Here is a 26,277-nt window from a genome sequence, read left to right as displayed (position 1 = left end):
TATTAAAGAGAAACTCATAGAATCATGACATTTTAGAAGGGAAAGAACCTTGGAAATCATCTCAGCTTCCTGGTTTGAAGAGCAAGCTACCAAGGCACAAAAAGAAGATGTAATAACTTGCCCATGGACATAAAGTTAGCTACTGGCCGAGCCAAGACTAGAGAGCATGATCTCATGATTCCTCAACTAGCACTGCTTACTCAGCTACAACAAAGAGAAACTGAATCTCTACAGTAAGTATTAAGATAAATCACAGTATTTTCTACATTTTGTTTTACTTTGTTTTGTTCTTAAGCAGCAGGTAGGCAATTTTTCCCTAGACAAATCAGAAAGCTAAGGTAATAGCTTCAGTTTTAAATGGCATTGTGTAATAGAAAAGCACCGTATTATGGCCGGGAGCAGTAGTTCATGCCTGTAATTCCAGCACTTTTGCGAGTCCGAGGCGGGCAGATCATGAAGTCAGGAGATTGAGACCATCCTGGCTAACACGGTAAAATCCCGTCTCTACTAAAAATACAAAAAATTAGCCGGGTATGGTGGTGGGCACCTGTAGTCCCAGCTACTCGGGAGGCTGAGGCAGGAGAATTGCGTGAACCTGGGAGGTGGAACTTGCAATGAGCAGAGATCGTGCCGCTGCACTCCAGCCTGAGCGACAAAGCGAGATATCCATCTCAAAAAAAAAAAAAAAAAAAGAAAAGCACCGCATTGTAACGTATAGATAATGCAAAATCAACTAGGAAAAAAAAAATGCTTGCTCATAAAATACTAGAAAAACATTACTCTGTAAAGTTTTTCAGTATTCTGAAATGCTTCCTACATGTACAGACAGCTGAGTCAATAGCTGTGATGGCCTCTTGATTCAATGCTGATAGTTTTCGCAATTTCATAGGGTGCAAGTTACTATTAACTGCAATAAAACTATTTGTTTAAAGCAAAAAAAAAAAAAAAAAAGAACGACAGTTTCTTCATCCTTCATTCATTCAAGAAGTATGACAGCTAGAAGAAGTAAACATTAAAAATGAATTCACATTCTCTTCTTGTGTTCAAAGTTACACACATTACTCACAGAAAACAGAAAACTCACTGATATTTTTAACTCTAGAACATGGACACCTGAAAATGAGCTTTTAAATTAAAATGTCCTCATTGTTAGAGGTATTAAAAGGAAGTAACAAAGTCCCCAAATCAAGAAGTAAACTGACTAATAAATTATATTCTTACTCTAGCATAGGCCTGGAAAGTATCTGTAGCAAACTCCTGGGCGGTTATTCCGCTGGTACCAACCACTGGCTTGTAGCCAGTAAAAGCCAGAAAAGCTGAGGATTCACCCCCATGCAAGGGGTTCTGTTTATATGCTGGAAGATGCTGAGGGCCGTAATAAGAATAAGAGGGAATGGAATGAGCTTTAGGACAGACTTAACGTAATTCCTGCTTACTAGTTATGTGGTCCTGATCAACTCACTCTCAGTCCAAGGCTTAGTTTACTTCTGTATAAAATAAGACTACAATTTAAAAATAAAATAAAAAATAATGCTACGTACCATATATGGGTTTTTTTGATAGAAATATATGGTAAGTACAGGTGTAAGTACAAATATATGACAAGTACGTTGAAAAGCTTTAAAGCAAGTGTTCTTCTACTAAACACACTCCTTTTGGTACTTACACCTGGCACTGCAGCATCCATCTATATATCTGCAGCAGTACTTCTACCTTTCCTATTAATACCAAGAATTGTATAACGCTTAGGAAAGCAATTTACGTCCTTCCAAAATTGGGGGCATGGTGGGAAACGAAAACACCTCCACCCTCTGCACATTTCAATATGAACTCCTAGAAGTCGCTCTATTCGAGTAACTATGGAAAGAAGTCAAGATAGCAACTTTGTTTTTAAAAGAAAACAAAACAAGCTTTCTAATTTTTTATGAGAGAAACCGAAGTCAGTTCATGATGGCTGCACATAACATTAATGTGGGCTAAACAAAGTTATAATCATGTTTTACCTTTCTTAACCAAAGGCTATCTGTTCTGTAGCTAGTTTTATACCAGACATTTTTTACTATCAATAAAAAACTGACTCAATTCAACCTGGATTTTGTTATCAATTATATTTTGAAGTAGGGTAAAATAGTTTTCAATTTAAGAATACATACATGATATTGTACATTTGTATATTTTACCTGCATCACCCAACACATCAAACAAGGAAAAACAGTTACTGCCTCATGGGTAAGGCATTACACCATGATAAAGGAAGATTCCTTTATTACTCAGAGATAATGTATGTTGTTTAAATTCTCTTAAGAACAAGGTGGCAAGAACATATACATAAATAATAAAATGATGGATGCTTGGAATGGTACAGGCTGGGGCCCACTGCCTAAGCTCCATAAATCCTACATAGTAATCATGTTCTCTTCCACTCAATTATAAAAAAAGGATGGTACAAGAGGACTGGATGTCAGAAAAATGTTGAGTAGTGACTTTAGGTGTCAAACGTGTGTTGGAGCAGGCAGGACACACACAAAAAAATAAATTATTAAATTAGATGAAACAAACTACATACATAGTTCTAATAAAGAGTATGCCCTTACTATTCTGGAAAAATTTTGTTTTAAAATTCTCATGGGGCTGGGCACAGTGGCTCACGCCTGTAATCCCAACACTTTGGAAGGCTGAGGTGGGCAGATCACCTGAGGTCAGGAGTTCGAGACCAGCCTGGCCAACATGGTGAAACCCCATCTCTACAAAAACACAAAAATTAGCCAGGTATGATGGCGCACTCCTGTAATCCTAGCTACTCAGGAGGCTGAGGCTGGATAATTGCTTGAACTCGGGAGGTGGGGGTTGCAGTAAGCTGAGATCGTGCCATTGCACTCCAGCCTGGGTGAGAAAGCAAGACTCCATCTCAAGAAACAAAACAAAAAAATTCTCACGGAATATTCTGTATAGTTTTAAGAAATTCCTTGAAAACTTACTATAGAGTAATAATGTAATCTAACAGCAAACATAATGTATAATATATTTATAGATCTAACTTACAGATATGTAAAATTACATAAAATTACATATTATGACTCTTCTGTTATTTGACTTCTATTCTACTTTCTCAGTGCTTTTATTTGTTTATTCAGGTATTCCCTTGTTTAGACACTAAGCTTTTGCATTTTTTTTAACCTGGCCAGTTATGTTCTTTGTATAAAATACAGTTACACAGTATTGTTACTGTCATCAAAACTAATACCTTTTGGAACTAGAGTATATCTTAAAAATTTATCAGGGACTTTATTTCACAAGTTAAGAAATTCCAACAATGAAAGTGAATTAGAGTGCTTGCCAAAAAGCACTCCTGTGGAGAATTAGAGAAGAGAAGGAAATGGACTGCCCGTTAAAAGATTCTAACGCGAAAATAACGGTAGGGGGAGTTCCAGGCCCTATTCAGACTAAGCTTCATGAAGAGTGAGAAACCAGTGACATAAAGAGGAAGAAAAGGTGAAAATAACATGTGAGAATTTTGGTTGAGAAAGCTTTTTCAAATTACAAATGTCCTTACCAAATACAAGCTGAGACTACTGACATAAACATATTGGCAGACAAGAATTTCAAAACCTAATGAGATTTTAAATAGCATTTTAGTTGTCTGATAGATCTTACAAGAAATACAAAGATGGTCAAAAGATTAAATAACTATAACGGATCATTGTTTTTAAAAATAAGAAATGTTCCTTCTGTATATGTAATTACCCATTAGATACTACCCAAGTGTTCCTTCCATTTTCTCTACAGGATGTTTTCAAAGAATAGGGAAAAAACACACACACACACACATACACACAAATTCATGTGGGGAGGCCAGGCATGGTGGCTCGCACCTGTAATTCCAGAACCATGGGAGGCCCAGACAGGCAGATCACCTGAGGCCAGGAGTTCGAGACCAGCCTGGCCAACGTGGTGAAACTCCGTCTGTAACAAAAAGATAAAAATTAGGCTGTGTGCAGTGGCTCACGCCTGTAATCCCAGCACTTTGGGAGGCCGAGGCAGGCAGATCATGAGGCCAGGAGTTCGAGACCAGTCTGGCCAACATGGTGAAACCATATCTCTACTAAAAATACAAAAATCAGCCAGCCGTGGTAGCGGGCGCCTGTAGTCCCAGCTACTTGGGGCGCTAAGGCAGGAGAATAGCTCGAACCCGAGAAGCAGAGGTTGCAGTGAGCTGATACCGCGTGCGCTATGGCACTCTAGCCTGGGTGACAGAGCAAGGACTCATCTCAAAAAATCAAAAAAAATTCATGTGAGGAAAAACTCTACATGAAAACCCCACATTTCCTACAGACATTACAATTATTTAAGAAAGAACTAAACTGGCACAATTACTGGTGCCAATTAATTTAAGAAAGTAATATTAGTGTGTAAGATTTCTCATTCCTTACCAAGGAAGCACAGGCTTGAAAGATGAAAGCTTACTTCAGAACTACAACAAAAAGTTACAGTTAATCCTTTCTTCTTTATAAATTTACTTTTAAAAATACAGTATATGTAGTATATATCAAAAAGAGACAACACCACATTTACCTTAGACATAATAGATAATAGTCAATGCAGATAGAAAATAGGAAATTTTAGCTCAAGTTCACATATCCTGAATTTCATAAAAAATTAAAATAGGCCAGACCCAGTGGCTTATGCCTGTTATCCTAGCACTTTGGGAGGCCGAGGAGGGCAGATCACAAGATCAGGAGTTCAAGACCAGACTGGCCAACATAGTGAAACCCCGTCTCTAAGAAAAATACAAAAAAAATTAGCCGGATGTGGTGGCAGGCACCTGTAGTCCCAGCTACCTGGGAGGCTGAGGCAGGAGAATCACTTGAACCTGGGAGGCAGAGGTGGCAGTGAGCCAAGATCACACCACTGTACTCCAGCCTGGGCGACACAGCAAGGCTCTATCTCAAATAAAACAAAATAAAATAAAATAACTGTAAAGGAAGTGGCAAAGAGTGAAACTGCAGCTAAGATATAGAAGGCCATAAAATATTTCTTAATTTCTCCTTGGGGTACCATGTCAAGTAAGATATCTATTCATCCCTGAAAGTACATTCTTAAGGAATATGAGAATCTTTTTCTCTTCTTCTTCTTCATATAGAGTCTCCATTGCCCAGGCTGGAGTGCAGTAGTGCCATCCTGGCTCACTGCAGCCTTGACCTACCAGTATCAATTGTCCCACTTCAGACTCCTGAATAGTTGGGACTCCAGGCATGCACCCCCACACCTGGATAATTTTTTTGTATTTTGTAGAAAGACAGTGTCACTATGTTTCTCAGGCTGGTCTCAAACTCCTGGGCTCTAGTGATTCGCCCACCTTGGCCCCCCAAAGTGCTGGGATTGTAGGTGTGAGCCACCGTGTCTGGCAGAATACAATAATCTTAGTAAGTAAGTTAAATACAAATCTTTTGGTTTGAAAATGCTTCCAGACCAGCCTGGCCAACATGGCAACACCCCACCTCTACTAAAAATACAAAAATCAGCTGGGCATGGTGGCGCATGCCTGTAATCCCAGCTCCTCGGGAGGCTGAGGCAGGAAATCACTTGAATCCAGAAGGCCGAGGTTGCAGTGAGCCAAGATTGCACTACTGCACTACGGCCTGGGCAACAGAGCGAGACACTGTTCCAAAAAAATACGCAAAATAAAATAAAAAACATTGTCTTGCAATTTTAGATTCAAGCAATGCAGTTTTCTGAAAATGAGAAAATTGAGGTAGACCGGGTTGTATTTTATATATATACATAATATACACATATATATACAGTCCAGGATAGTTTATCTATCCTGGCTTTAACTGGTCTTAACCTTTAAGAATTACAATTACAAGATCATAATTGGCCTTTTCACAACAGGAAATAAGTTAATTTTGCAGGGCACAAGGGAAAGAGCATTACTAAAAGCTTCCATTTAAAAAGAAATACTGAAACAAACAAAAAGTATTGAAACAAATATTTTTAAAAATTGAGTTAGAAAATTAAGACAGTGATTAGCCTATACTTTTTCAATTCAGTTATCAATAGTCAATATAATTAATTCTACAGATGGAATCTAAACAAGTATCTCATTGAATATTTATCTAAAGTACTAACGAAAATATTTCCAAGGTATATATATGACTTGTCTGAGAATATTTCTATTGAGATCATTTAACATTCAACTAACAAAACAAACATAAAAGAACATATGCATGATAAACTCATTTAACTTCTGAAGATCTAATATGTTCCCTGACCTACATAAAATGAAGTAGAATGAAATTTTTATTTTTATTTTTTTAATTTTTTTTTGAGATGGAGTCTTGCTCTGTCACCCTGGCTGGAGTGCAATGATGCGATCTCGGCTCATTGCAACCTCCGCCTCTCAGGTTCAAGTGATTCTCCTGCCTCAGCCTCCTGAGCAGCTGGGATTACAGGTGTGTGCCACCACATCTGGCTAATTTTTGTATTTTTAGTAGACACTGGGTTTTGCCATGTTGGCCAGGCGGGTCTTGAACTCCTGACCTTAGGTGATCCGCCCCGCCTCAGCCTCTTAAAGTGCTGGGATTACAGGCATGAGCCACCATGCCTGGCCGTAGAATGAAAAATTATATGAGACTCCAAGATTGTAAGTACACATGTGGACGTATTCATCTGACAAACACCTCTTAGGTACCTATTATGTAATAACAGAGTCTGCACTAGGCACTGGGTACTCAGCAATGAATCAACAAACAGCTCGTCTGCAAGGAGCTTACAATTCAACAAAAGAAGACAACACTAAACAGTAATGACAAATTGTGTATACAAACCTGAAACTTTCTGAAAGAAGCCCACCATACAAATATTTGATTTTTCAAATGTTTAAAAATATTCATACAAAACTAAAAGATACCATTCAGAGACCACAGCATACTTGCTCTCACCACAGAAAAATAGGATTTCTAAAAAGAAAACTTTATGGCTTTTGTATGGATGCACTGGCAAATTATGTAAGAAATCATTCCGTAATAATAAAAACAGAAAAGAACGTTAATCGATCAGATATACTACCAAAATGGTTAATATGCCTACATCAGTTCAGCTTTTGGTTCTTCTTAAACCCAATTTTAAAAGAAATATTATCAGCATATAGTTAATATACACCTAAAAAGCACAGTCTTAGAGATTTAAAAATATATAGCATGCAGAATAAAAGTATTTTAAAAATAACTTAAGTAAAATCAAATTAATACTTAAAACCTCTCTTTGAAATATGTATAGATTATAAGATAAAAATCTAAAAACCAATCATGAAGTAAATGTTAAAATCAACTATATTGTTTTCTATAATGAATAGATTCATTTAATAATTGTTGCACAATATGTATTTTATATCTTGCCTCTCTATAATCAAAAAAGTTAATGTATGTCATATAATTAACTTATTTAGTTTTTTGTTGTTGTTGTTGTTGTTTTTAATTGAGACAGAGTCTCACTCTGTAACCCAGGCTGGAGTGCAGTGGCATGATCTCGGCACACTGCAAGCTCCGCCTCCCGGGTTCACGCCATTCTCCTGCCTCAGCCTCCCAAGTAGTTGGGACTACAGGCAACTGCCACCATGCCCACCTAATTTTTTGTACTTTTAGTAGAGACGGGGTTTCATCGTGTTAGCCAGGATGGTCTCGATCTCCCAACTTCATGATCCACCAGCCTTGGCCTCCCAAACTGCTGGGATTACAGGCATAAGCCACCACGCCCGGCCAACTTATTTAGTTTTTAAGAACCTCACATCTAAAGTGGAAATTTGTGCTGTTTTAGTAAGGAAAGGGATTTCCCCTCCCGAATTAAATAAAAGTATGACAAAATAATAGAAAAAAACACCAAGTCAAGATAAAAAGCAGTGTTAATCGTTATTAATTATAAATTTCATAAGCAATTTTATCAATATTTACCTACTGTATGAATTTTATATAATCTCAATTTATATGTATTTTAATCTGAATATCTAAAACAAGACTTATGAAAATAACAACTGATCACAATTAATACTTTTAATAATGTATCTATAATAAAATGAAACAAAAAAGTGGTATATTATTCAAAAATAAAATTCCTGCCAGGTGCAGTGGCTCACACCTGTAATCCTAACATTTTGGGAGGCCGAGGCAGGCAGATTATGAGGTCAGGATTTCAAGACCAGCCTGACCAGCATGGTGAAACCTCATCTCTCCTAAAAATACAAAAATTAGCCGGGCATGGTGGCACACCCCTGTAGTCCCAGCTACTCGGGAGGCTGAGGCAGGAGAATTGCTTGAATCCAGAAGGCGGAGGTTGCAGTGGACCAAGATCGTGCCACTGCACTCTAGCCTGAGCAACAGAACGAGACTCTGCCTCAAAATAAAATAAAATAAAATAAAATAAAATAATAAAATAAAATAAAAACAAAATAAAATTCCTAAGTATGATATAAACATTTCATATTTCTACTTCATATAACACTTAAATCTACATCAGAGAGACAGGAATGGTATTCCTCATACTTAAGAATATAACAGCAGAATGATAGAACCATGAATTAAAATTATAGCATAGTCATATTTAAGAGTTGACATAAACAGCTCAACGGAATGGTATAGTAATTATATCAATAGGTTTTCCCAAGCAATATAACTCTATAAAATGAAACTGAAGTATAGGTCTTTAGGCAGAGTAATATGTAATAATAAGAACATGAATACAGCATTTTACCAAAGCTTACAAAGACAACTGCAATAGTTAACTGTGGCATTAATTGCATATTATAATGCAGATGCTAAGTTTTTAAAAATTCCCCAAAAGTATATTCTGTTAATATTTGATAAATGTATGGAATTAGTTATTTGTGCATACTTAGACGAAAATACCAATGTACCTGCCAATCTACAAAACTACTCAATGAAACAGGTCCAAGTTTAGTAAACACTTTAAGATGAATACACAAAGAAAAATTAAAGCCCATTTGAGTACAACACATAACTGAATTATCATCTTTTTTTCATGAAGGAAATGTTTATGTTCACTTGTACTCAAAAACTATGGTTAACTTTCAAAAGTCACTCTCTTTTAATACAAATTTACAGACAATGGAAACCACTGTCAAATGGTCATTTTATAGGCCTCTGACTTCTGTACTATAGAAACAAGGCAGACAATTTCCTAGGGTACCTTGCTTTCTAACATTACCAGGACAATTGTTTCAAAGAAGATGAGTAGAACAACTCTGTACTCTATTTCAATATTCCCAAATCCAATGGCATACACAACTGAAGTACAGCAGGCATCAGATTACATGGAAGTAAAAGAAAAAAGAAAAAAAATGAAGGACACAAAACATTTTAGAGCAGGAAAGAACAAAGCAATTAAGTTGAAAAGTGACATTAAAAATTTTTTAAGGACAAAAGGAGACTAAGAATAGCTAAAAAGTCACAGAAAATTATTATTTCCAATCAAATTCATTCCAGTCTCTCAGTCTTGACTCCATTTTGTTTGCTAAGAGATAGGCTCTTTATGCAACCCAAAGAGGTCACATATATTATATATAAATATGAACTCAAATTAGATCAAAGATGTAAACCTTACAGCTAAAACTATGAAGTTCTTAGAAGAAAACATACAGGAAGATCTTCAGAACACTGGATTTGGCAATGTTTCTTTGGAAATAACATCAAAAACAGAGGCAACAAAAGAAACATTTGCAAATCACGTATCTGGCAAGGGAATAACATCTAGAATATATGAAGAATTACAATTCAATGACAACAAAACAACTGACCAATTCAAAAATGGCAAAAACTTGAAGGGACGTTCCTCTAAAGAAGATATACAAATGGCTAATAAGTACAAGAAAAATGTTCAACTCTAGTCATTAGGCAAACGCAAATCAAAGCACAGTGAGATACTACTTCACACTCTCTAGAATGGCTATAACCTCCAAATTTTTTTAAACAGAGAATAACAAGTGTTGGCAAGGCTGCAGAGAAACTGGAACCCTAACACATTGCTGGTGAGAATGTAAAACGGTGTCGTCTCTGTGGAAAAGTCTGACAGTTCCTTAGGAAGTGGAACACAGAGTTATATATAAATGAGGTGAGAAGCAGCTCCAGTGAGAGGGTCAAGCTGTATCTATCCCAATCCCCTACTATAGGTATCGCTTTAAAAAACCAGTGACCCAGTGGCTTTTATTTGAATTTTAACTTCTGCTCTACTTCCATCTTGTTGTCGGGAGGTCCAATTTAGATCAACATTCATTTAGTACTTACCATATGCCAAATGAATACTTTTCTAGATGTGGTAAGTGATAATAGGAGAATAGACATGAAACAGAAATTTTTTTCGTATTTTAAAATTAGGTTCAGTTTTGTAATAATACATAATGTAGTCCTGATGTAGAAAGCTTGGATGATGAAGAAAAAAAGAAAAAGAGGTGGAGGAGAGTTGAAGGGAAAGAATTTACCCAGAGTCCTAGGTGAAAGTTATATTCCAGGAGATCAAATTCCTCTGGCTCAGAAAAATAATTCAGAAAAATTCAGTATCAGAATTGTGACTCAAGTTAGGATTGGAAAAATAGGAACAAAAAGAAAAAAAATTTTAAATGGGTATCAGAAAGAAACGGGAACAATTAGAAGGAAGAAAACACACAAAGATGAGGAAGAGACAAAAGATAATTGAGGAGTGGTTTCTCAATTTTGAGAAAGAAAGAAAGAAAAGGAAAATAAACAAGAAAAACGGTTGTAGCTGGAGCAGGTGGAGCCCAAGCAAAGCATATCATGGAAGGAGTGATCAACTGACTGTTATGCCACTGATAAGGCACGTAAGAGGGCAAGAAAAGCAGGAGGAATTTATCAACAAAGGGTCACTAGTGTTCCTGGTAAGAACAGTTGTGGAGACACAATGAACAAAAGGTTGATGAGAGTGGGTTTACAAAGAAAAAGGAGAGAAACTGAATAACAAGTGTAGGTAACTTTCAAACAGTTCTGCTGAATGAAAACAGAGCGAAGAAATGTCACAGTAGAAGTCAGGCTCCAGAAAAGATTTTCCTTGAGATAGGACAAATAACCACAAATCTGTTAAGTAGTGGGAATGACTTAGAACCGAACAAGAAAATGGGCCATGTCTTCGATCAGGCAAGAAGGGATGGTTATGAAGATTGGCTTCAGACAGTAGCATGATTGTGTATCTATAGCGAAAGATGAAAACACAGATAATGTGGCAGCAAATGCAGTTAGATAGGCAGATCTAATGAAGTGTGTAGAAATGTTTTTCTTGTTTCTATCTCTCAGCAGGTACAAAGCAAGGTCACCAGCTGAAAATGAGGCTAGAGAAGAGATGTTGGGGATGTGAAAGACATAAGCAGCAGTATGAAATAGTCTTCTAAGAAACTAGGAGAGTGAATGGAAGAAGGACATAAAGAATTAAGGACCCACTTGAGGTTCAGAGTTACGAATTTAAAATAAGAACAGTCATTGTGGTTGCTTGCTTTACTCCAACCAGGATCAGCTGCACAGGTGCAGGCAAGGAGCAGGAGGGTTAGATTTAATCAAGGTTCTTGTGGTTTTGTCAGATGAGTACTATAAAGCAAAAGGAGAGAAAAATAAGACCTGGAGTCAAAAGAAGTGATTATAATAATAAATGCCAGCAAATGTAAGCAATATTAAGAGAAGACTGAGTGCATTAAGTGGGGTGGAGACGTAAAGGGTGGTAGGATCAACAGACTGTCAATCTTGCCGGGGTTAACTGTCATGCCTGGGACTATGAATTCTCTAATAAGGACCACTTAGTATCTTTGGTGACAAGCACAGTATTTGGCACATAGTGGATATTCAACTTATGTTTGGAAAATAAAGGAATAAAGTGTGAAAAAAGCAACTGAACGATGGCAAAAAGTAGGATTGAACCTATTTATTTGTGAAAGCCTTTTACCAGGTTTTTTCAACCCCTAACTCATTCCCTCCTAAGGAGGATTTAATTTGTTCAGAGAAAATATTTTTAAAATGTAACACATTTTTTATTTCAAATAATATATTTAGCATAATTTAGTTTATTTTCAGTTCTCTATAACTGTTAACACGAACTAGAACCATTGTGGCTTATTTAAGAGTTTTACAACTGAAGTTTTACAGCGTCTCTTTTACTTTTGTGTTCCCATTAACGCCGCTGGTGATCCGCAATACAGAAAAAATTATTCTCTAACTAAATGTGCAACTCTTTGATTACAGAAAGCCAAGTTGGAAATGAGCAGAGAAAATTCAATCAACATTGATATACTATTACAAAATATTCATGTATTTTAAATTCCACACCAATTAGTCTAGATAGTTTCACTCAGTTGTTTGTTACTAAACAAGGAAATCCAACACACTCAACCAGTTTACGGCATGTTAATTTCAATGTGTATCCTTACTTTCAAAAAATCAATCCCATATTTATGACATGACTTAGAAACTTGAGAGTGAAAAGGATCAATCAGATAATTACTTTAAGATTCTCTATAAAATATTAACATCACTAAGAAAAGTTAAACGTAACAGAGAACCTACTATTAAAAACTACTTAAGCAGGACTAAAATTTTTTTAAATGTATGGAGACATTTTTAAAAGACTAAAAGAGAACATACTATAATATTAATGATTTTATCTTTCTTTTTTCTTTTCTTTTTTTTTGTTTTTGAGATGGAGTTTCGTTCTTGGTGCCCAGGCTGGAGTGCAAAGGCACAATCTCGGCTCCGCAACCTCTGCCTCCCAGGTTCAAGCGATTCTCCTGCCTCAGACTCCCGAGTAGCTGGGATTATAGGCATGTGCCTCCATGCCTGGCTAATTTTGTATTTTTTTTTTAGCAGAGACGGGGTTTCTCCATGTTGGTCAGGCTGGTCTCGAACTCCCGATCTCAGGTGATCCGCCCACCTCGGCTTCCCAAAGCGCTGGGATTACAGGTGGGAGCCACCACGCCCAGCCAGCAATAATTTTATCTTTCTACCTTTAAGTATTTTTCTCATTTTTCTAAATTGTTATTTTTAGAAGAGTTTAAAAAAATAATTTATGAGCCTACTCCAAACATTCCTAGTGCTTGGTGACATAGTAAGTAATATAGTGCTAAACAATAATTTTAGATACTATCACTGCATCAGAAAAATTCTGTAAAAGTATTATACTATTTGTGGTTAAAGAGTTCAAGTCCTTTCCAGTCAATGTGGTGTGAACATGTTAAAATATGACTTTTTTTCATCACAATAGTAGAAAACAAACTTGCCCAAATGTTAACCTTTGTATAACAAAAATCAACATTTCAGCTGTGAAATAGGGACATACATGAAAATTATATTAAAGGTTTATACAGGTCGGGCGCAGTGGCTCACGCCTATAATCCCACCACTTAGGGAGGCAGAGGTTGGTGAATCACCTGAGATCAGGAGTTCGAGACCAGTCTGGTCAACATGGTGAAACCCCATCTCTACTAAAACTACAAAAATTTGCTGGGCATGGTGCCATGTGCCTATAATCCCAGCTACTTGAGAGGCTGAGACACGGCAATCTCTTGAACCTGGGACACGGAGGTGGCAATGAGATGAGATCACACTGCTGCACTCCAGCCTGGACAATAAGAGCAAAACTCCATCTCAAAACAACAACAACAACAAACAGCATTTTAGAAAACAAAGAAAAATGTAAAAATTAACAAGAAAAATGATTTTTTTTTTTTTTGAGACGGAGTCTTGCTCTGTCACCCAGGCTGGAGTGCAATGGCATGATTTCGGCTCACTGCAATCTCTGTGTCCCTGGTTCAAGTGAGTCTCACGCCTCAGTCTCCCAAGTAGATGGGATCACAGACACCTGCCACCAAGTCCAGCTAATTTTTGTATTTTTAGTAGAGATGAGGTTTTGCCATGTTGGCCAGGCTGGTTTCAAACTCCTGACCTCAGCTGCCCACCTTGGCCTCGCAAACTGCTGGGATTACAGGTGTGAGCCACTGCGCCTGGCCTAAAAACAATATTTTTAAACAAAGAGACAGATACTCTTACATTATTTGAGAAAATCTCTTTGCTGGAAAAACATGGTTCATGGCCAGGAGCATTGGTTCATGTCTATAATCCCAGCACTCCTGGAGGCCAAGGCAGGAGGACTGCTTGAGCCCAGGAGTTTGAAACCAGCTTGGGCAACACAGTGAGCTCCATCTCTACAAAAGATAAAAAATTAGCCAGGTGTGGTGATGCACACCTATAGTCCCAACTATTCCAGAGCCTGAGGTGGGAGGATCACTTGAGCCCAAGAAGTCGAGGCTGGAGAGCCATGGTCGCACCACTGCACTCCAGCCTAGGTGACAGAACGAGGTCCTATCTCTCTCTTTTTTTTTTAATCTGAAATACATGTTTCAGATTAAAAACATCATGGAAATAGGTCCACACAAATCTCCCAAATTGCTTGTCATGAATGACTGCCACCGAAGATAAAACTATTTTCATGAACCTCCATGCATAAATCTTCATTTCTAATTTCACATCTGTTAAGTATACATTTAGAGATCAAGCTGAAGACCCTAAAAATAAAAGAAAAATTGTCATAGAGCTGATGAGGATTTGTTGTAGTCCTTATTACATTAGCCTCAGAACTGGAGGAGCAGCAAAAATAAAAATTATTGCGTATTTATCAATGAGACAGACTGATTATTGCTGAGAGAAGTAAAATACTGTTACGTTAACTCTAAGAAGATTAACTGCTTAATCTACTGAAGTACATTTGCTTTCTCCATGATGTTGGAGTGTATAGTGATCCATCCTACAGGTCTTCATCAAGATGTTAAGTTTTCTTCTTTTGAAAGTTCATAGCATACAAGCACTTGAGTTGTCAGAAATAGATGGCAACCTTCACAGTAACACAAGCATGTCTTGTTGAACTAGGTCCCATTTTCCTTGCTCTATTATTAAAAACTTGAATGCCTCAATTTAAATTATTTCCTTACTTTCCCTTCCCGCTATCTATTTAAAAACTAAATTACTAGAGATTCTTTCTACCTTCTAAAATCAAAATACTTCTGGAATTCTCTCTTTTAGTCTATCTTTTCTTAACAAAACAAAGTTGTATCTTAATTGTAAAACAGTTTCATGAATGACTCAATTCTTCTATCTACTAAGCCTTTTTTGTTTAATGAGCCAATTAATAGAAAATAAGCCTTGGCTGGGCATGCTGGCTCAGGCCTGTAGTGGCAGCACTTTGGGAGGCCGAGGCAGGCGGATCACCTGAGGTCAGGAGTTTGAGACCAGCTTGACCAACATGGAGAAACTCCATCTCTACTAAAAGTACAAAAATTAGCTGCGCATGGTGGCGCATGCCTGTAATCTCAGCTACTCAGGAGGCTGAGTCAGGAGAATCGCTTGAACCCAGGAGGCAGAGGCTGCAGTGAGCCAAGATCCAGCCATTGCACTCCAGCCTGGGCATTGAGAGTGAAACTCAGTGGAAGGAAGGAAGGAAGGAAGGCAGGGAGGGAGGGAGGGAGGGAGGAGGGAGGAAACAAGGAAACAAGGAAACAAGGAAGGAAGGAGGAAGGGAGGGAGGGAGGGAGGGAACAAGGAAACAAGGAAGGAAGGAGGAAGGGAGGGAGGGAGGAGGAGGGAGGGAGGAGGAAACAAGGAAACAAGGAAGGAAGGGAGGGAGGGAGGGAGGGAGGGAGGGAGGGAGGGAGGAAGGAGGGAGGGAGGGAGGGAGGGAGGGAGGGAGGGAGGAAGGAAGGAAGGAGGAAGGAAGGAAGGAGGGAGGGAGGAGGGAGGGAGGGAGGCAGGGAGGGAGGGAGGGAGGGAGGGAGGAAGGAAGGGAGGGAGGGAGGGAGGGAAGGAAGCCTTGATTATATATAGTGAAAGTTGGAGAACACCTAAATTCTATCCATTTCTCACAGAATTTCAAATACTTCATAAAGGCCATGAGGAAAAACTGCCTCCACATGTGAACTAGCAAAATAATTAGAAAAACTAAAAAGAGAGGTAGTAAATGGTGTTGTGACTCTATCTCGTGGGCATTACGTTGTAATTATTCGTTTTTGCTAATCTAAGTATTTCTTTCTAAATTTTTTCTTAAGAGATGGGGTCTCATTCTGGCACTCAGGCTGGAGTACAGTGGCATGATCATAGTTCACTGCAGCCTCGAATTCCTGGGTTCAAGCGATCCTCCCACCTCAGTAGCTGGGACTACAGGCATGCAACACCACACCCAGCTTTTTTCTTCCTAATTTTAAACTAACATATTCTACATTTACATTTATATCCTAGGCAGAAGTAGAACTCCCTCTACATTTATATTCAGTAAGATTGGTAAGATCAAAATGACTTGAAGTCAAAAATTGGGCAAAATATTCTTTTGGTAGCTATATCTGAGATCTCAAGTACCTTCTTTGGAATATATTAATAGCCAGGCCTTCAGGTGAGGAAAAACATGTACCAGAAAGGTAGCATAAGAACCAACAGCTGACACCTATAATCCCAGCACTTTGGGAGGCCGAGATGGATCACCTGAGGTCAGGAGTTCAAGAAAAGCCTGGACAACATGGCAAAATCCTGTCTCTACTAAAAATACAAAAATTAGCCAGGCACAATGGCAGGCACCTACAGTCCTAGCTACTCAGGAGGCTGCAGTACAACAATCGCTTGAGCCCAGCAGGTAGAAGTTGCAGTGAGCAGAGATCATGCCACTACACTCCAGCCTGCGCAACAGAGCTAGACTCAAAAACCAAAAACAAAAACAAAACACACAAAAAAAGGACCAACAGGTGAAAGGATAAATTGTGCAGTGTGTTAAAAGTGGTATCTGGAAAAACTTATGTTTCTGGATAACTATCACATCTAAGCTCTGACAACACATATTCTTAAAATCTAAAACTGTATCCTGATTAGAAATAATAAAGAATGATTCCAAAACAAAACTTCTGAACATTTCCTCATGACTTAAGTTGCTATTTGCTATTTTCTTCCAAGCATTAGAATGGATCAGACTGGTACTTTTCTCAAAATAAGAAAGGTAATCAGATTAGACCATGAGCTTCCTCTTATACAACAGGACAACAAAAAATTTAAGAAACAGAATTTTGTATAGTATAATTTATTAAAAACACATGCATGTAAGAATACTATATATTTTCTATGAGTACATTTATATGTATGTGAAAGTAGAATGAAAAGTTAGTAAGGACAGCCTCAAAACTCTCAGAAGTGATTTTCTTTAGGGAAAAGGCATTGTGGGAAGTGATTAAAGAGAATCAAAATTTAATTTGCAACACTCAAACACAGAATTTGAGATGATGCCTTCCTAATAACTTCCCAAACTACAGAATATAATTTAAGTATAAAGCATGAGAACTGTATTCCTCCTTGAAGACACTAGGTACACCACGAAACCACAACTTAAAACTTCTATGGTTAATCTTTCCAGGTGTTTAACTGTCTTACAGGCTACATTTCAAATATAGTATCAGCTATTCTAAAATAAATTAAATTATTCTTTTTTTTTTTTTTTTTTTTGAGGCGGAGTCTCGCTCTGTCGCCCAGGCTGGAGTGCAGTGGTGCAATCTCGGCTCACTGCAAGCTCCGCCTCCCGGGTTCACGCCATTCTCCTGCCTCAGCCTCCCAAGTAGCTGGGACTACAGGCGCCCGCCACCTCGCCCGGCTAGTTTTTTGTATTTTTAGTAGAGACGGGGTTTCACCATGTTAGCCAGGATGGTCTCGATCTCCTGACCTCGTGATCCGCCCGTCTCGGCCTCCCAAAGTGCTGGGATTACAGGCTTGAGCCACCGCACCCGGCCAAATTATTCTTAAAAGAAAACTGAACGAACAGATCCCAAAACTGGCTTGCCAATTTTGGATAAAATAAAAATACAAAATTTCTTTGGAAAGTCAAAGAAAATTTATCTAAGAAAAATGCTTAAGTCATTGGACACGACTTAAAACCAAATTTCAGTCTTGCCTACCAGTTCCCTAGGGTAGCAGCAGTCAAAAAGTGCATTCTATTTTAGTGAAGCAGGCCTGCTTACATGTTCAACCATATTTTTTCAAAGATACTAATAAATTTCAGAGACTTCTGAATAAGGTTGTAATGCAATAGCTGTTAATAAGGAGATAAGGCTTTCTTTAAATAGCTAATGTTTCCTAGGATTTTAAATCCCTGACTACAGAAGGAAAGAAATGACTTAAGAATACAAAAAAGAGGTTACTGTGGCAATGTAGTTTAAAATGCAAGACAGCAAGCAGCCTGATAATTGGTTTGCAGATGTCCAGAAGTTCTGATCATTTCATCAATGTTTTGTCTACTAATCTACACGTAGTACATAAAAATCAAGTGTGTAGACCTCAGTTTTCTAGACACTAGGGATATCTTCCAAGTACTGAAAACATTAATTGTAAGTCACTAAGTGAGGTATTTACATGCTAAAAACTTATGTATTTTTTATAAGGTACTATGACCTCAATTAGAATACTAATAAATCTGTAATCCGTCACTTAAGTTTTTAAATACAAAAGTATTTTATAATTGTTTTTAGGTAATAATCACTAGCTAAAACTCAAGTTACCTCACATTCCATCCGCAGTAATGCACCAAGTAAAGGACCTCTCCACCTTCGACATCAGAATCTTTAATACTAGCTTCATACATTTTTTGATTTTTCCCTCGTCCATACCGCACTTGGACTTTCATGCCTGGTGGATAGCATTCAAACTCCTCTTCCTCATTGTTGTCATCATCTTCTTCATCCTCTTCTTCTTCTTCCTCCTCCTCCTCCTCTTCTGCTTCTTCATCATCTTCTTCTTCTTCTTTATTCGTTTCATCTCTTGAAAGGTTTAAAAAATTGCAGAGTTAATAAAAGACACTTCATAAGTTTTTCAGTTCCAAACCACATATATTGATAAAAGTTGTGGCTGTGATTGTTCCAGGAAAAGCAGGTTCCACGTGTATGAAATTCTCAGAGTTTCACTTTACTATTAAAAACTAAAACTGTAAGACAACCAAGGTTACAGAAAGACACATTTAGAGAAAATGAAGATTCAAAAATAAATGCAGTAAAAGAAAATTTCCAAAAGTCAGAAGAACAGAATTTGTGCCGAACAGCAAGAAGCAAGTATGGTCAACTCTAACAATGTTTTCATGTTTTATTAATAAAAGTGTTTTACATCTCAATTGACAAAAAAAAAAAAAAAACCATTATACTTCATTGCCATTTTACAACTAAAAGTTATTTTTCATTCAAATATTTCCAGCCTCAAGATGTTCATTTTTTTAGAGACAGAGTGTTGCTCTGTCACCCAAGCTGGAGGTCTCAGGATGTTTGAAACAATAATTTTCACTAGCAGATGGCAGTCTTAATAACTTTAAAACACTCTCCAACCGAATTTTCAAATGTTATAATAACTAAAATACTATTTTAATTTAAACAGAAATATTCTAAAAATGTACTAACAATATCTTATCAGGTTTGTTCTTTCCTTTAAACTTCAACACAACTTCTACTCTCATTACCACAGATTTATTAACATCATCTACAAATCTTCTCAACTTTGATGTTCCAAAGAAATAGACAGATGAGAGGCCAATTACAAGTACATGAAACTAAAAGTCAAATTATTCTAGAAAGAGTATTACAACATTCTTTTTTTTTTTTTTATGGAGTCTCACTCCTGTCGCCCAGGCTAGAGTGCAATGGCGCGATCTTAGCTCACTGCAATCTCCGCCTCCCAGGTTCAAGCGATTCTCCTGCCTCAGCCTCCCAAGTAGCTGGGATTACAGGCACCCATTACCACACCCAGCTAATTTTTTTGTATATTTAGTAGAGACAGGGTTTCACCATGTTGGTCAGGCTGGTCTCAAACTCCTGACCTCAGGTGACCCGCCCACCTCGGCCTCCCAAAGTGCTGGGATTATAGCCGTGAGCCACCACACCTGGCCTTACATCCATTTTTATCTTCTTAGTACCATGTACTTTCTAAAACTGAGCATTCATATCCTTTCTGTACTGACCACCAATCTGTATTCAATAAGGTGGAGAAAATCTTCAATTATAAATCTTTCCAAACACTAGATTTATTTTTTTTTAAATTTCAATATGAAATCCAAGGCTACATTTAGTCTGGTTTTATTTGCTGTCCTGTATGTCTGTACTTAAAGACTCCATCACTTTAGGGTTGACAAATGACTAAACATCGTAAGGCAGAACAACCAATAGTTTAGTATTTAAGCTTTAAAAATTAATGATAATATGTAAAATACATAGATATATTAAAATAAATGCTATATTATATATTAAGACTAATGATTATATATATACATATATTACACCACACACACACACATATTTTTTCTATACATATATATACACACACATATATATATATTTTTCCCCCTTGGAGACACGGTCTCACTGTGTCACCCAGGTTGGCCTGATCACAGCTCACTGTGGTCTTGACTTCCTGTGCTCAAATGATCCTCCCACCTCAGCATCCCAAGTAGCTTGGACTATAGGCACATACCACCACACCCAGATAATTTTTTATTTTTGTAGAGACAGGGGTGTCACTATGTCGTTTAGGCTGGTCTTGAACTCCTGGGCTCAAGCAATCTTCACACCTCGGCCTTCCAAAGTGCTGGGATTATAGGTGTGAGCCACTGTGCCTGCCTGATGAATATAATATTTATATTTTAAAAAAACTTCCTCCACTGAAAATTTCAGTTTTATATTCCTATATGCAACCTTTTTAGGGATAATATACTTTATCATTCCTAATTATGTAATTACATAGGCAACAAAAATAATATATAGTGATATAAGCAGTACTATAATGCTTTTTTATTCTCCTTTTCCTTTTGTATAGTGGGACAGGAGTATTGGGGGGATGTTTAATAGACCTGTGGAAGTAAGTCCAAGTTCACAAAAGTATCAAATGTATCAATTCTGTCTGAACCATGACACAAATTCCTCAAAAATTCTCAAGATTTATTCCTATTTTAAAGACTCAGTTACAGTCAAATACGTATTTAAAAAACTAAAACCTTCATGAAACCAGCTATAATCTGAGATATACATATATACTATACATATATATGTACATATATACATATATACACACACCCACATATATATATGTATATATATATATTTTTGGAGACAGTCTCTCGCTCTGTTGCCCAGGCTAGAGAACAGTGGCATGATCTCAGCTCACTGCAACCTCCGCCTCCCAGGTTCAACCAATTCTCCTGCTTCAGCTTTCCAAGTAGCTGGGACTACATGCCACTAAGTTCAGCTGATTTTTTGTATTTTTAGTAGTGATGGGGTTTCGTCGTGTTGGCCAGGCTGGTCTCGAACTCCTGACCTCAGGTGATACGCCTGCCTGGGCCTCCCAAAGTGCTGGGATTACAGGCATGAGCCACCGCACCCAGACTGAGATTAAAATGTTAACAATGCTATTGAAAATACCTTAATATTTCTATTATGAAAAAGTAATTTTATTAAGGCTAAAATATCTAAAAAATTAACAGAAATGGCATTATCAATGATAAATCATTATGAGGAATTTTACTTTTATAGCAAACTAAATCTTTTTTTTGAAAGAATACTTGCCTAAGTCATAAGACTCTATTTTTGCATACTGGGGAAAAGAAGCATATTTTATTGTGGCCACAATAAAACAGATTTATCATGCACCTCAGAATCATCATATAAAAATGAGATATAGAATCAAAATTCTAAATTTTTTGAAATGACGACAAACTCTAAGCTGTATGTTACATCATAGAATACACCGAGTTGATGAGTACAAACAATTCTAAATGCCAACAGCAAGCACAGTCATACTTTAAGTGGTAGCCCAGGCAAATTTTCATTCAATCTAAAACAGAAACCCAACACTCTTGTATTAATGAAATCAAACAATCAAAAATTAAAAATATACATTTAATATCACCCTCAGACACAAACCAAATGAAATTCACTTTAATAATACACTGAAGTATAAAGAAAAAAACAACATAATTACTGGCAATCAACCAAAGAAAACTATTCTCCTCTCTAAGACTTCAGTGGCAAATTCAAGACTAATGTGCTAAACCAGATGGAACACAGAATGCCAAGAAAGAGAGCCTCTGAAAGTATAAAATGCAACCAGCATACAGGTTCAAAAAATTAAGTTGATGCATACATTACATACATGCACACACACACACACACACACACACACACACACACGCATTTAAGCTAGTCATATTTTAGAGAAGAATATCTTGGGAAACGAAATGTATCAGTAAGGATTTTCATCTGAATTCAAAAAGAAACATCAAATCTTCCCAACTTGATGTTACACTCTTACAATGAAACAAAATTTTTAAAAAAGATAGTGTATTAAGTAACTGCTATGGTCAAGGCACTGAACTAGACATTTTACATATATCAACTTCTTCAATCTCCCACATCTGGACAATGGAAGAAGGACACTGAACATTCTTGGTAATAGCCTATTACTTAGAGAAAGTTTATATGCCAGAAAAATACCTATATATTAATTATCACTGTAAAATTTTCCCCTGCAACTATCTAATAAAACTCAAAAATCAATTATAGTAAGCCCCTCTTATCTGCAGGGGATACATTCCAAGATCCCCAGTGGATGCCTGAAACCGTGGATAGTACCAAACCTTATATATACTATGTTTTTTCCTATACATACATACCTCTGATAAAGTTTAATTTATTAATTAGGCACAGCATGAGATAAGCAATGACTAATAACATAAAGCAATTATAATATGTTATAATAACAGTTATGTGAATATGGTCTTGTCTCACTCTCTCAAAATACTTTATTGCACTGTACTCACCTGTTTTCAGACCACAGTTGACCACAGGTAACTGAAACTGTGGAAAAGCAGGGAGTACTGTATAAACAGTCCCAACTGCAATGCTTCTAAAAAATATCTACCAAACTTGGGCAGTCACATCAGGAAATTTTTAGTTTGAGGTACGCATATACTAATAAATATCTATAGTATATAAAAATCCATATAATTATAGAGTTAAAGGGGTTACTAAAAACCTACAAAATACAGTTTATTCTATAAAATAAGCAGAAGCACCAACTTAAAAAATTAACAAAGAAAAAATACAGATTTATCATAGTGTCTTGCAAACAGCAGATGTTCCAGAAACATCTGTAGATTTAAAAATCCGATTTTTTGGTAAAAAGCTGAATCTTTATTAAGATTCTTATCAAAATGATCTCCTTTAAACATACACTTCTACACACAGAAATATAACAAAGTATAATCAACAAACATTTAGGATTTTTTTCTTCCATGTTTGTCTGTATGGTGCCACCGAAATTTCAGAACTCTGATCAATCAAAAGATTTTAGGCAAAAAGCTGAAATCTGTACCAAATTTCTTAATACCTGAAATAGTCTCCAACAGCAGTAAGGCATACTTCAAATATATATTTTTATACACAAAAATACAACAAAGTATAATAAACACTTTTTACTATATTCATATAAGCCCCATTTTTCATTTTCCCCTTCCCTATTCGTCTGCATACTGTGGCCAAATGTCAGTACGCTAAATGGGTTTTTTTTGTTTTTGTTTTTGTTTTTTTGAGAAAGAGTCTCGCTCCGTCCCCCAGGCTAGAGTGCAGTGGTACGATCTCAGCTCACTGCAACCTCTGCCTTCTGGGTTCAAGAGATTCTCCTGCCTCACCCTCCCGAGTAGCTGGGATTATGGGCACATGCCACCACTCCTGACTTTTTAGTATTTTTAGAAGAGACAGGGTTTCACCATGTTGGCCAGGCTGCTCTTGAAATCCTGACATCAAGTGATCTGCCCGCCTTGGCCTCCCAATGTGCTGGGATTACAGGCACGAATCACCGCAGCTGGCCTGCTAAATGATTTTTTTTAAAAAAATTCATTGTACTTATTTAAATGAGACACTAACAGAGATGTTTATGTTTTTTAAGCCTCAGAAAAAAGATTCAATGCCAAAGATTATCTATAAAATCCAGGGGTCCACTAGTAGTGCATAAATTACATTGTCAAATAATTCATCATTCCAAAGTGACTAAAACAAACAAATGCTACTATCACATAAGATAGAACATACAATTTTTGGCCTTTTCCACTCTTGCTTTTGCTTAAGAAATAAATACAACTCTCAGAACCTACAGCCAACATACAATCTATAAAACACGGACATAGCCCGAAGTTTATATTATCAAGTAATTCAGCAGACCTAAAAAGTACTTTGCTCTAGCTAAAAATTTTATGAATTTCCATGATGAGAGCAAGAAGAATGGATCAAAAGTATGATCTTTCTCTACAAATTTCTATCGGTAGGATCTCTGAAAGAAGTGAATGCTATTTAATTAATAAATGCCAATCACTCTATTATTTAATATTTTGTCAATTAATTTAGATTCATACATATACACATACAAACAGAAAATGATACGAATCCATCAAGCTGAAATGCATTGTAACCAAAAACAATTTTCTTACCCAGATTTAGCTTTTTCTTCCTCAGCTTCTACCTTTATGTTGAGGGATTCATCTACCCTAGTTGTGTCATCATCTTTGTCGTCCAGATTTTCATTTTCTTCTGGTTTTTTAATGTTAACTTCTTTTTCCTGATCAGAATGTGTAGGTATAGGTTCTAATAAATTCTTTTTACTTCCCTAGAAAAAGATCAGAGGAAAGAAACCAACAAAAGTAAAAAAAGTAAAAATTTTCAACCTGCATCCATGGTTTATCTCTTAGCAACAGGAGGTATCAACCAATTTTAATATTAAAAGTTATAAATTACTTTTAAGAAATTCCTGCTATTTTAAAGCACTAGACAAAAATAGCTAACAGCTATTTTGAAGTTATTATGATAAAAATTATACAAAAGTAGCACTTAATGAAGAAAATAAATAATAAAGAGTAATATTATATAATATATTGATTTTGGAACTTTACAGAGGATATGGAAAATATACCAAAGAAAGCAAAGGACAATTAACAATATCTGATTTACCAGAGAGGGCTTAATATTTTCTTTTCTTTCAATTTCATCCTCAATAGGCTTTTCTTCTTTTGGTATTATATTCCTCTCCTCCTCCATCTTTATTTCTTTGATCTCCGTTTCATTTTCCTCCTTAACTTTTACTTCTTTTACATTTTCACACTCCTTACATTGCTTGTTAACAACTTTCTCTGGCAATGCCATCTGAAATTCAATGTTGGCTGATCTACAGTACTCCTCAAAACCATATAAGTATCTGGAAACATGAACAGAAATTACATTTGGTGAAAACATTTCAAAATGTAACTACAGAGTTACTTTTAATGTGTATTCATTTCTTTTTTTTTTTTTTTTCTTTGTTTCAAGTTTTAATCAAAGCTTTTATATAAGATTACTTTATTCCTGCATCTTCTCAATAGTTTCTTCCTTGTATTTGCCCTTTTCCTTTCCTACTTGGCGAGACTTGGCTTTCCGTTCAAGGATCTTTTTGCGGTCTTTGTCCAGTTTTAGCCTAGTGATAACTACCTTGCTGGGGTGAATGCCTACGTGGACAGTTGTGCCATTAGCCTTTTCCCGCTGCACCCGTTCAATGTAGATAACGTATTTCTTCCTGTAAACCTGGACTACTTTGCCAATTTGCTGACCTTTATAGTGTCCTCGTACAACCTGAACTTCATCATCCTTTCGGATGGGCATAGATCGCACGTTGTACTTCTGTCTCAGCTCTTTGGAAAGAGGAGAAGACATAATCTTCCTGCGAATGTGGGAAGGTGCATTGAAATGCCTTTTGCGATTCTTGCTTCGGTCGGAAGTCACAAAGGGATTAAATTTCATTTTGGCCGCGCCCGCTTCGGTGATGGCCGGAAAAGGGAAAAGCTGTATTCATTTCTTTTGTCTAAACTCTCAGATATTGGGCCATGTTAACATTCTAATTTATTCTAGTTGTTTCTAATCTTTTCAATGCAAACAAAAAATTTTGTCAAAAAATTCATTTAAAAAACTGTGCTCAGAGTCATAACAATAACAGGTATTAATAGTATTAGTAACAGCATCTATTTGTTGCACATTTCTTATGTGTGAGGCTGGACGCCTTAGTAAATCTCATTTAGTCACTACAGTAATCCTGGGGCATGCAGCAGCATCTTTTTTTTTTTTTTTTTTTTGAGACAGAGTCTCACTCTGTTGCTCAGGCTGAAGTGCAGTGGCACGATCTCAGCTCACTGTAACCTCCACCT

The 26,277-nt window shown here is 36.8% G+C and overlaps 2 protein-coding genes across 6 annotated transcripts in view; both read right to left on the bottom strand.

Moving 5' to 3' along the window:
* The window catches only part of ARID4B (AT-rich interaction domain 4B), a 163,739-nt gene that overhangs the window by 30,164 nt on the left and 107,298 nt on the right, over positions 1-26,277 (bottom strand). For 3 of the 5 annotated variants that reach the window (XR_004434429.1, XM_033200311.1, XM_033200312.1), the window contains 3 exons: positions 25,055-25,298; positions 24,538-24,713; positions 18,581-18,838 (listed from right to left, as the gene is read on the bottom strand). Coding sequence is in view for 4 of the 5 variants with exons in the window: in XM_033200311.1 (XP_033056202.1) it covers positions 18,581-18,838; positions 24,538-24,713; positions 25,055-25,298 (678 nt within the window). In the remaining variant the exon portion in view is untranslated. The remainder of the gene's footprint in view (positions 1-18,580; positions 18,839-24,537; positions 24,714-25,054; positions 25,299-26,277) is intronic. The other 2 variants (XM_033200313.1, XM_033200314.1) reach the window with 2 other exon arrangements.
* On the bottom strand, positions 25,381-25,914 carry LOC117076618 (60S ribosomal protein L26). Its single transcript, XM_033200318.1, has one exon. It carries the CDS (start codon positions 25,874-25,876, stop codon positions 25,439-25,441), a length of 438 nt encoding a protein of 145 aa, XP_033056209.1. The 5' UTR covers positions 25,877-25,914; the 3' UTR covers positions 25,381-25,438.

Source organism: Trachypithecus francoisi, unplaced genomic scaffold (genome assembly GCF_009764315.1).
Source record: "Trachypithecus francoisi isolate TF-2019V2 unplaced genomic scaffold, Tfra_2.0 Lachesis_group5, whole genome shotgun sequence".
In the NCBI taxonomy this organism is placed as follows: Eukaryota; Metazoa; Chordata; class Mammalia; order Primates; family Cercopithecidae; genus Trachypithecus; species Trachypithecus francoisi.
The sequence above is the reverse complement of the archived record's forward strand: the minus strand, read 5'-3'. Positions and strand labels throughout refer to the sequence as shown.

What these genes read in the sequence shown, in the direction of transcription:
- LOC117076618 (XM_033200318.1), bottom strand. Translation starts at nt 25,876, where the DNA reads ATGAAATTTAATCCCTTTGTGACTTCCGACCGAAGCAAGAATCGCAAA.